The 12,105-nt window shown below is 43.7% G+C and overlaps 1 protein-coding gene across 1 annotated transcript in view; it reads right to left on the bottom strand.

Annotated features, from left to right (window-relative positions):
* The window catches only part of RAB3GAP1 (RAB3 GTPase activating protein catalytic subunit 1), a 134,166-nt gene that overhangs the window by 8,807 nt on the left and 113,254 nt on the right, over window positions 1-12,105 (bottom strand). The window contains exons 21-23 of the mRNA XM_030209160.1: window positions 5,905-6,008; window positions 5,702-5,817; window positions 4,331-4,433 (exon numbers count right to left, since the gene is read on the bottom strand). Of these exons, the coding sequence (XP_030065020.1) occupies window positions 4,331-4,433; window positions 5,702-5,817; window positions 5,905-6,008 (323 nt within the window). The remainder of the gene's footprint in view (window positions 1-4,330; window positions 4,434-5,701; window positions 5,818-5,904; window positions 6,009-12,105) is intronic.

The raw sequence follows: 12,105 nt of genomic DNA on the forward strand, positions 1-12,105 counted from the left end.
AACAACACAGAAACGAATGTTCCTGGGCTATGCTGCTCCTCCCCATCCCCCATGCTCTTCCTGTTTAAAAAAGGAAGCATATATGGTGGGGTGAGGCAAGAGAAGCACTTATGAGGACCGTCACCGTCTTCTCTCTGGTACACTACCAGCCCCAAAATCTTCCTTCTCAGCATGAAGTGGGATGAACTGCTAGATTACCAGAGTGTCCCAGTTTGGAATTGGGTGCCAGCACTGAATTTTGGGCATTTGGTCACTTCTCAGTCCTGATTATACCTTTCATTTTAAGCTTGAAACATAAACCTGGATTATGTGCAATTGTATATATGCTGTTTCCCACCAGCAATATACTACATCAAATGGTCTTCCTTCTAAACTACTGAATGGGTCACTCCCCTTTATACTTTGGGAACATTTATCTATTTATATTCTTTCCTCTAACAGACATTCTGAATTGCTCTTTAGCAGCTATGCGATGTTTATCATTTATATACTTGATCTACACCAATTCATAGAAGGCTTATGGTGTTTATAGTTATTTTATGAACAATGCAGTTGGGCCAGAAATTCTACACTATACTTCCATAACAAATTGCTCTCTGGTCTAGGGAATTCTTCCATAAAAAGCAAGATTTTAACAAATCTCAGATCAAAAGCCCTGTTAAATTCAATAAAAAGATTTACTTTAATCAGTAAGGATGCTCACAGGTTTTCTTATTGGGAACAATATATGCAATTCTCAACAAATACCAGGAATCAGAATCCCTCATATTCATTGGCAGGCTTTATTCCATTGATAAAGATCAAATAGAGTAATTGTACATTTTAGACTAGGGTTTCTTAACACATCAGACAAATACCCTGGGGTTATGCTAGACACCGGAAGGGGTATGCTAGCAAAAGCCCTGCTTAACATCTACTTGCCGAGCTCAGCTTTTATTTTTTTGCCATGGGACAGAGGTTAGCTATAGAAATGAGGCAGCAGGCATTTGCCACAGTTGTTTTGTATCTTTTCTGCCTCATTCCTCATGCTCACACTTCATGGTTAAGATCATAAAGTCCACAATTTTTTTTTTGTACCCCGCGCTTTTCCCACTCATGGCAGGCTCAATGCGGCTTAGGTACTTATTTGTACCTGGGGCAATGGAGGGTTAAGTGACTTGCCCAGAGTCACAAGGAGCTGCCTGTGCCTGCAGTGGGAATCGAACCCAGTTCCCCAGGACCAAAGTCCTCCACTCCACAATTGCTTTCCCATTGCTAGAAGTCCACCCCTGGATACTACTGCAACCCTCTTCTCCCTCCTCCCCCACAGAGAAGGGGCCTAGGTTACTGATTTTCTTTTGCCTCAGTTGTGGAAGGGGAGAGGAATTAGGGAGGTAAATGGAAATTGCTGTGCTGGGATCTGAGTAGATGGTAGGAGGGGGAGAAAGGGGAGACAAAGTGTAAGACAAGGATTTGGGCAGAGAGAAGTTGCTGAAGTAGAGAGGGCAAAGTGCTGGATAGGATCAAGATGGGAAGAGAGAGAAGCTGATGATAAAAGTGGGATGGGAGACAAAAGGGTGAAGGGGGCTGGGAGGCATAAAGAGAGGAGAAAGAGCAAGAAGGGAAATGGAATGGGTACAGAAAGGGGAAGAAAGATGAGTGTGAAGGTGAGTTTGGAGAGAAAGGGACAGAATGGGCATATGAAGCAACTGAAACACAAGAGGAGAGGGCTTGGAGCAAGATGGCAGGCGTGGAGGAAAGGTGTAGAAAACAAAAGGGGAGGCATGAAGAGGGGCAAAAGGTAAGCATGAGCAGGGCGGAACTGCACTATTCCACAGGGGGGAGTGAGCAGAAGGGCCTTGTGGCTGGCCTGGTAGTAACTGTTGAAGAAATGGAGGGGAGGGTGAAAGAGAGGGCTCTCTCTTTCTTTCCTCTGTCTCCTCCTTTCAGCAGGCCAGATTGCATCCCTTTTGTCTTTAACCAAAGGCTAGCATCACTTCTTTTCTCTTCCCTGAGGGCTGAACCTGGGTCCCTACAGAAAAAGGATGCAATCTGTCTGCTGGAATGAGAAGAGAGTGGCAAAAGATAGAATAGGTGGTTATATGTTGTGCATGTGCTTGGAAGTTGCTAGGTCAGAGGGCAAGATAGGATGCAGGTAGGAGACTTTTTTGTGTTGTCAAGCAGTAGCTTGGATGGGGAGACAGAAAGGCATGGGATACTGGTGCTGAGTAGAACAGTAGAGGAGAAGAGGGGGGAAGAGGGGTTGGTGGTTGGGAGGCGAGGATAGTGGAGGGCAGACTTATACGGTCTGTGCCAGAGCCAGTGATGGGAGGCGGGACTGGTGGTTGGGAGGTGGGGAATCCTGCTGGGCAGACTTATACGGTCTGTGCCCTGAAAAAGACAGGTACAAATCAAGGTAAGGTATACACATATGAATGTATCTTGTTGGGCAGACTGGATGGACCATGCAGGTCTTTTTCTGCCGTCATCTACTATGTTATGTTAGAATAGAAGAGAAAGGAGAGGATGGGGGAGTGGGGTTTAAGGGAAGCTGATAGGCACTACTAGGCATGTAGGTACATGAAATAAATGGGCAAGAGATATTGTACTAAGTTGATAATGTGGACAGGAGGAAGAGAAGGGTTAGTGCTGGGTATAGTTTGCACAGTGAGAGGATTGACAGGAGTGCTAGGTATAGGGTAGAGACAGAGACTGGAAGGAAAGTAAAAAGTGTGGGAAGCAGAGGACAGAAGGGGTTGAAGCAGGGGAAGAGGAATATAGGTCAAGGGGGAGGTGGGAAGTAGGGATGAGAAAGTAAGAAGCTGCTGGTCATTGTGTACAGGGTCTATATTTGAATATTGATTTTGCTAATTAAAGGAACTTGTCCCGTTTCTGAAAGCTCTTGGTGCTTCTTGTAGTATTTTGGACATTGTGTACAGGGGAACAGGATTGGTGGGGAGCAAGGAGAGATAAAGAAGGGGTGATACAGCTTGGGAATAATGTGCAGAATGAAACAGGGAATAGAGGAATTGGGGGGGGGGGGGGGGGGGGGGAAATGGTGGTGGCAGTACACCACTGTCATCTATGCATTGAGACTCAGAAGCTCTGCTTGTCTCTTGGGTCCTGCTCATGGAATAAGTAGCATTTATTTTCTTATTCTTAATTACTTTTTAAATATTCCTATAATTGTTCTTTCACAATGAAAATGTAGAATGAGTTATATGTTTATAGACAGCAGAATGTGACAAATGTACAAAGGTGTGAAGGCTTTTATAAGGCACTGTATTTTATTGGGATATCCTAAAAATCCTGTTTGTGGCTCTCAAACAGGTCAGGATTAAGTCATAGAAAAACTAGGCATGTGCCTAGGGCTTAAATGTTTAGGAGAGGCCTTCTCGGGTGTGCTAGTGCCAGTGCCGGGCAGACTTCTATGGTCTATGACCTGATCATGGCTGCACAGATTTGGATGGGCTGGAGTGGGGCTTCAATGACAACTTCAGAAGTTGGAGAACAAGGCCAGTGCCAGGCAGACTTCCACGGTCTGTGCCCTGAAAATGGCAAGGATAAATCAAGATCAAGTATACATATGTAGTATCACACCATACCTTATGCTATGAGTTTATGTTGTTGGGCAGACTGAATGGTTCATACAAGTCTTTATCTGCCATCATCTCCTATGTTACTTCAATTTCTCCTAAGGAAGGTTTTTGCTTTGGTAAATCAGTTTTTGGCAAAAACAAGTGTGCCCATGCAGGTGTGGGTAAAGAAAGGGAAGATCAGAGGCATTCATGCCCATAAAAGTCTGTTCTTCCCACCGCTGTGTAATGTTTTCCATTCAGTAGAACAGTGATTTTTACCTGAAGTCAGAACAATAGGGACTCCATTTGTAAAAGTATTAAGATGTATTTATATTAATGGGTGAATCTCTTCATAAAGGTGGTTAATAAATCCCAGTAAATAAACAAAATTAAAATGATGGGAAGGGCCCAATGCTCTTGTTTGCCCTATTCTCAAAGACTGAAGTTTCTTATTCCTCAAGCATGAACAAAAAGAATCAGCAAAAAGATGAGTCTCAACAAGCTGAAAGACTATTAAATGCAACCTTTTTGTTAGAAAATCAACTGACTTGTAACAAATTACTGAAAACAAGGATGACAAAACGAGAAATGTGTTATAGCCTTCTATTGCTGAGTATTATATTTTGAGCTTCCTAAAGTTTTTGCATTGGCCAGTAGACGACACACATGAATCAAAACAAATTTAGTCTACATGGAATATCATTCTATAGTAGTCTGCCTCCAAAATTAAGAGTTAAAAAAAAAGGAAGGAAGATGTGAATAATTCTGCTTACCCGCTGAGCATTCAGAAACAGCTTGTGAATGATGCTACCAGCAGGCCCTCTGCCTGCTCCAATGACTGACACTTCTGGTTGCTCTAGAAGACAACTCACAAACCTGACCGTGAAAAATAATTAAAGAAAGCAAAATATGAATAGCCAAGCTCATAGCTATGTCAATCCTACATGGCTATTATTTTTGATTGGAAGTTTTCAACTGCTACTGCTTCCAAGAATTACAAAAGCTTCCCGTCTGTAATGCAAATATTGTCAAAGGTTTGCCAGCATTATCTAGCAAGATGACATTCTGAATTAAACTCGAGTCAAATATCCATAAATTGTTATCCATTTTTTCAGTATTCTCCACACCACGTTCCTTCAAAAGTAGAGAATATAATAGTAAAGATTTCGCCACACACACAAATTTGGCCTTTTAATATCACATTACTCTGGTTTCTATTTCAGGACTTGAATTACTGAGATGGTATAGCTGAGATAGGCAAAACATTGAAAAAAAAAAGGCATGTCAATTATTAATAAATTAGAAATATAAAGTACATTCTCTATTAAATTTTATATTGACACAGAATACATATTTTATAAGGCAAGAATATATATTAAAGTCCACTACAGCTGCAGCTATAATACCAAATGAAAATGAAATACAATATCTAATTTGTAGTGGATATAGTGGAATTAGAAAAGGTGCAGATAAGGGCAATGAAAATGATAAAGGGGATGGGACGCCTTCCCTATGAGGAAAGGCTAAAGCGGCTGGGACTCTTCAACAGAGAAAAGACAGCTGAGGGGAGATATGATAGAGGTCTATACAATAATGAGTGGAGTGGAACAGGTAGACATGAAGCGTCTGTTTACGCTTTCCAAAAATACTAGGACTAGGGGGCATGCGATGAAGCTACAAAGTAGTAAATTTAAAACGAATCGAAGAAATGTTTTCTTCACTCAATGTGTAATTCAACTCTGGAATTTGTTGCCAGAAAATGCGGTAAAGGCGGTTAGCTTAGCAGAGTTTAAAAAAGGTTTGGATGGCTTCCTAAAGGAAAAGTCCATAGACCATTATTAAATTGGACTTGGGGAAAAATCCACTATTTTTGGGATAAGCAGCATAAAATGTTTTGTACTTTTTGGGGGACCTTGCCAGGTATTTGTGAACTGGATTGGCCACTGTTGGAAACAGGATGCTGGCCTTGATGGAACTTCGGTCTGTCCCAGTATGGCAATACTTATGTACTTATGGCAAAATTCATCAAAATGCAACATAATTGAGTAGTCCTAGAAATTGACTAATCAGGGTTTCTCACAGATTTGTGTGCACGTAACATCCAGAAATCAGTGATGCATCTATCAGAGGCAAATAGCCACTACCTTTCCAGCTCCTGCCTTTCCTCCACTTGTTCACATTTGTCTACTGCAAATTTTGCTTTCAATGATCTTCCTCTGGCAATAGTAGCTTCCACATTCATAATTTGATTAATAACTTCCTGTAGAGAAAAAAAATAAATAAATGTGACGCACTGCTACAAATGTGTCACAAATATGTTACTTCATTGTTTTAAGTAAAAACTTACTTCCAGTTTTTTGTCATCTGAATTTGGATAGCGTAAAACTTTACTGGAATGAGAGATTATCTGTTTAATAGTCTTCTTAACTGAAAGAATATCTTCAATCATCTCTGCAAAAACAAGATACAGGTATACATATATACATATCTACACATACACCAGCATTATAAATTTTACAAAATATGGAAAAAACATCACCTGATATTGGAAATAACTGTATAGTGCTGTTAGAAAAAGTCAAACAATTTTAAGTACTTAAAACCAGAAAATAAAAGCCTCCCTCTGTCCATGACCAAGATGAGGGAAGCAAAATTGAAACAACAAGAAAAATAGACAGAATGAAATTTCTTTTCCTCGATTCCTGCTAGACCAGTACAGACAAGTGGTGAAACACAACCAACAAAGGGAGGCAGAGAGAACCGTTTCCAATGACACTACCAATGTATGGATTGGTGTTGCCCTGGAACTTACCAATATCCTCTTGCAAAGGTAAGAATATACTAACACAAAGTTAACTAAATCTTCTGAAACACCTGTCCTTACAAAGACCCCATCTCAATTGTATTGTATGAGTCCCAAGATGTTCAACAGTGGCCAGTGAACATATAACTTTACTATGTGTGTATTTCAGAAGTTATACTGATAATGCCAGGCCAAAAATCTTTTTTTTTCCAACTGAAAGTGCATGATATGTACCATGTGCTTTAAAAAACAAATCTGTAGATAGGTCTTCCTGGGGAGACTCTCTCATGCTCTGTACAAATTGTTTAGTTTATTGACCGTTGTTTGGAAAATATCAACACAGTGGTTTACAGTCATGGGAGGCCAATAAACTCCTCCCTATAGTCCTCTGACCTGTAAGTCTGAGTAGTGCTTACCTGAAATCTAAGGGCCTGATATTCAAAGTGAGTTAAGTGGACAGGAAAGGCTCCTGCCCACTTAAATCATCTGGGGCCACCCATCTGCTGATAGTTAGTGGCAGTTAACCAGGCAGTGCCACTGAATATAGGCTTTGACCGGCCTCAAAAAAGCGGGCAGGTCAGGGGCGATACTGAGGCCAGCACTGAGGAGGGGCTGGCAGGCATTTGGCACCCACATAACTAAGTGCTTAGCTAAGCAGGCTCTGGTACTGAATATCGATAGGGACCCACATTTAAAAAAAAAAAAAAAAAAAAGGGTAATGGTCCTTGATATACCACCTTTCTGTGGTACAATCAAAGCGGTTTACTACTATTCTGTGCACATACAAAAAAATAGCCGTGTCCCACCGCTCCTTGCTTCCCCCCCCCCCCCCCTCGGTTCATAGCCTCTCTTTCTAACCCACTGGTGAAGAGTGAAGATCCCCTATCCCCATAGGTCTTTACATCCCCCTGATCCCCACCTCCAACCCAGAATATGCCCCCCCCCCCAGCCTACCTCAGGTCTCTAGTGAGACAATGGGAGGTGATGGGTGCAGGAGCAAAGCCCACTTGCTCTTTAACCCTAGTGGCTGCCACGACCTCTACATGCAGGCTCGCATTATTGCAGTACAGCAAGGCTGCCACAACAGGTTGCAGCAGTCATTTTGGATTTGCAGCCACAGAATATCAGCTGGGACCGGCATAATCTACGGCAACTAGGCCACATAAAATTAGCACCGGATATTCAGTGCCGGTGCCCGCATGTGGCCTGGCACTGAATATCCAGGTTTAATTTAGCAGGTGATGACCAGCATTTAAAAAAAAAAAATGCTGATGGCTGCCGGCTGAATATCGGCTAGTAAATTTTTACCCAGCTAGTAGGCAAGGCCTATTCGAATATTTCCCTGTCTGCTGGAATATGGCCCTACATGCTGACTGATGCTCAGGAAGTGCTTAACAATGTGGCAGCTGGCACTGTCAAGGACCTTTTGATGTCCGGCATTAATACTGTCCTTCCAGGTAGTTTCAACATCCCTATGCACTGGTTTTGATACAAGTTACTGAGGCAGCAAAATGTTCAGGTTACTGGGCTGCAGGAGGGAGTGGCAATATCCTCCAGAGTCACCTGGAGTTAACTGATAGCTGGACCCTGGGTTTGAAGACTGCTGCATGCCCACAGATGTCGAGCATGAATAATCCTAGTCATGATCCTAGCAACATTAGCTGACAAAAACTAAAAAAATAAGGGAAAACATTCCTTTATTTGACAGACTGACTCTGCTCAGTGCATCCAAGGATGTCCTGCACCAAGTTGGTAGTGTAAAGACAGGAGTGAGTGGGCATCACTCCTACTTCTTGAAGGTATGGGGGGGGAGGGGGTCTGGGAGGAATTGGTGGGGGTCGGGGGTACCAATGTTGGTGCAGGGGGGGGGGACGGGGGCACTAGACTAAAAGGGATTTTAAAAAAAAATGTTTGTGGCAGGCATGGATTATTTTGAGAAAGAAGTACGGCTTACATGCCAATATATCTAAATATTTACCTTTGATGGGGAATAAGGATTTTTCTCCTGGACTGACTAATCTGCGTGTCCAAAAATGGGCATCCTGAGGCTTGGCTTTAATACAACACGCTCTTGAGAATGACAAATTGCAAATGATATCTTATGAAACAATACGGATAACCTATTTGCTACAACCTCGAGACTGGTATGCTTATCAGCAGATGTAACATTACATTACAACACTACTGTGCACCTAACCTGTGGATTTTTTGGAAAAATGGCCCCAACCGTCAGTTTTTAAAGGCCTGGTAGGTCGATATTATGCTGGGCTGCAGAAATCACTTACTATGTCCCCACTTCAGAAAATAGTGGATCAATGGACCCAAGACTATACGATGGAGACTTGACTTGACAGCCTGAAGGAAGGACCACTATTGGCATACAGTATCAAGTTGCAAGAACTTCATTATAAGTTCCTTATGCAAATGTTTATACATCCTTCTCAAGCCAAGAAGATGGGTCTCCCTTCTGAAGGAACTTGTCTCAAATGTCAAGCACCGGAGGCTTCAATGGTGCAATTAGATGCATGAATTCCTCACCATGGAACATATGTCTTTAGAATGGAAAGGACTAAAGGCTAAGAAATGCTTTTTGACAATCTGGATGCTCTATTTAAATTCTATGAATATGTGTGTTAGCTCAGTTTGTTTTAATACCTTGAAGGTATGATTTTCTGATATTTCTAGTCTGGACTGATCTAGTGTTTGTATGCTGGGCTGCAGAGGTGGTACTGACAAAAGAGGGGGGTGTACAGGGAGGATGGGGAGAATCTTTAGTTCTGTTTCAGCTGTATTCATTGATGTGAATGGTTCATTGTTATTTTTGGTATGCCAATACAGGTAAGATTTGAAGGTAAAATTATGCCTTACCTGCTGATAATTTTCTTTCCTTTAAGTAGCAGTAGATGAATCCAAGAACTGGTGGGTTGTGTCCATCTACCAGCAGGTGGAGATAGAGATTACAAAGCTGAAGGCAGTGATACCAGACGGCCAGCTCCGCCTTCATCTCAGTACATGTCTCATCACCAAGCAGAATCAGACAAGAAACCAGGAAGCTTTCCTCACCAACCATACAAAACAGAAACTTGTCAGTCTGACTTAAGAGCAACCACGACTGCGATGGAGTCCTCTTCAGTGTTTTCTGTTCTCTTTCTTCTTCTCCTTTTTTTTTGGAAACTAAAGACCAGAGCAAGAACAGATAGGCAGAACAAGAGCAGCTGACAAAGGGCGGGATCCTGGATTCATCTGCTGCTACTAAAGGAAAGAAAATTATCAGCAGATAAAGCATAATTTTACCTTCCTTAGCATATGCAGAAGATGAATCCAAGAACTGGTGGGATGTACCAAAGCAATCCCCAAGTAGGGTGGGAAGTCGCTGCTCCACGAGACAGTACCGCCGTTGCAAAGGCAGCATCTGAATAGTGAAAGCACACCCGTTCCGCCTAAGAAGTTGATAGCAAACTCGTGAAACGAGCCTGGAATGCCACCGGCGGGATGCAACCTTTCCAAAAAATCCACAAATTATCTGCAATCCAACGAGAAAAAAATCAGAGGCTGCCGTCCCACAGCAAGAACCAGCGACAAAGACAAAGAGAAGATCTGAATGCTGAAAAACATGCAACATCTGCAAATACCGGAGAGCCCTCTGAACATCCAGTGGACGAAGCGCTGTTTACTCTGTGTAAAAATCCCCCTCCCGAAAGAAGGGAAGAAAAAGGCTGAAAAAGAAAAGCCAAACCACAGCTGGAAAAGAAAGAAGGAACCGAAAGCAAGGTCACAACGGACTCAGCAAATTGCAGAAAAAAAAAAAACAGCTCAGAATGGCTGCACTAAAAATTCAGACACTCTGCGTGCTGAAGAATTGGCGACCAAGAACACTGCTTGTAAGTTCCTAAGCGAATCATTCTGCAAGGGAACAAAAGGAGTCCGAAGCAATGCTCGGTAGACAAGGAACCCCAAGTTATACTCAGATAATATGAATGAGGTTTCAGGGAGAAGGTCGCAGCAGTGGAGGAGCAAAGCACTATATCCACATACCAAGGGCTCCGTGGTTAATTTGGAGCTACCAGAATGACTCAACCCTGGTGGAGAGCGATCTGAAAAGAACTCGGCTGCAGAGAGGCCACAGACGAAAAACTATCAAAGAACGTCTTCCGGTCAAGGATGCAATAGAACAACCAGCCCTGCCGAATCACCCTCTCTCCAATGACAGAAGAAAGAAGGCACCTGGGTGTCCAGCCGGGACGCCATCAGATCTACCTACAGCGCTCTCTACCTGAGGCCATGCTGGAGAATGGTGCGAAATAACCATTCTGCCAAGACCAGAAGACGGCAGAAAAGAGAACTCACCGCAGGAAAAGCCCGTAAAGTGGGCCGCATAGAAATGGAACATGAGGTCCTCTGCCCATTCCATGGGGGCGACATGCCCTGATGGCCACAGACTGACTCCGAGTCCCCACTCTGTCGAAGAAGCAGCCACCGCCTCATCTTCTCTGATAGCAGAAGCACTGCCTAGCCCACAACGTGTCCTGAAGTGCTTGAAGACGCACAGCACCAAAAGCAGGTCCAGGCGGGGGAGACGGCACAAGCACCGCCTGGCCTGCAATATATCCTGAAAGGCTAGAAGACGAACAGCACGAAAAGCAGATCCAGGCGGGAGATCAGCTACACCATCCCCTGTGCCATCCACCACCCCGGAGACGGAAGGAGGAGGCAAAGAGCTTTCCAGTCTGAGAGACTCGCATTTGTGACCATCACCATCCACTGCGGAGGCGCCAAGGCATCCCTTCCACAGGGAGGAATTGCGAAGCCAGCAGTTCATGCGCTGGCATACCAAGAACAGCCACGGAAGACACTGCTGACACTCCTGGAACACAGGAGACCACCCATCGAGAAGCAAGAGCTGTAGATGTTGTCTGTGAGCACCGCCCACAGCACTACCTCTAAGCAGACTGCGCACCCAAGTCTGAACCTAGATCCTCCAGTCCTCGGTCAAGAAATAAATCGTACCAGAGCTGTCTGAAATGGGATGAGTTGGCTCATTTGAAGGGTGACCACCCAGCTCAAGGATTCCAAGAAGACCCAGGAAGATAAACTCTCAGATCTCATCTAGAGTGAGGTGCACTCTGATGTTGTCCTTGTGGAGAATGCTGCAAAATTCCCAAACCTAGGTAAAGGTGAATGGAGCCATAGCCATACCGACATCCAAGTAAAAACCAGCCAGGCCCAACCCTGCTGAGCTTCCAAGATCAGAGATCAGGCACACTCAGGGTGGTGTGCTCATAGACAATGCCTGTACTGCCAGTATAAAAAGAGTTTCACAAAGGAAGGAGGGAAACTTCCAAGCTGTTCAAGCAACTGCCCTCAGAGAAAAACTGAGGGGACTGAAAAGTCTGTAAATAAAAACACTAAATAGGCCCTTTTACAGGCCCAACATACAAGGAGCCCTGCTCTGATGCTGTTCACTGTTTCCCACACCAGGAACAGCCTTTAACCAACGCAGGAACTATAAGAAAATCTTAACTCACCATAGACAGTGAGGCCTACTCAAGCCTGCTGCCATCAATGCACCCACTTAGGCAAACATGGCTTTACAGCTTGCTGCCTTTGCGCAGAAAGGGACTGCCCTGAAAAGACTCCCTCCAAATAGAGGAAGACAGGGGAGAAATGGACCCTACTGCTCAGCAGGAGAGAAAATATCCCTTCTTCGGGGCAGGGTCCATCAGAAGAGACAGACAGGGAACAAGC

Source organism: Microcaecilia unicolor, chromosome 7, assembly GCF_901765095.1.
Source record: "Microcaecilia unicolor chromosome 7, aMicUni1.1, whole genome shotgun sequence".
NCBI classification, from domain to species: Eukaryota; Metazoa; Chordata; class Amphibia; order Gymnophiona; family Siphonopidae; genus Microcaecilia; species Microcaecilia unicolor.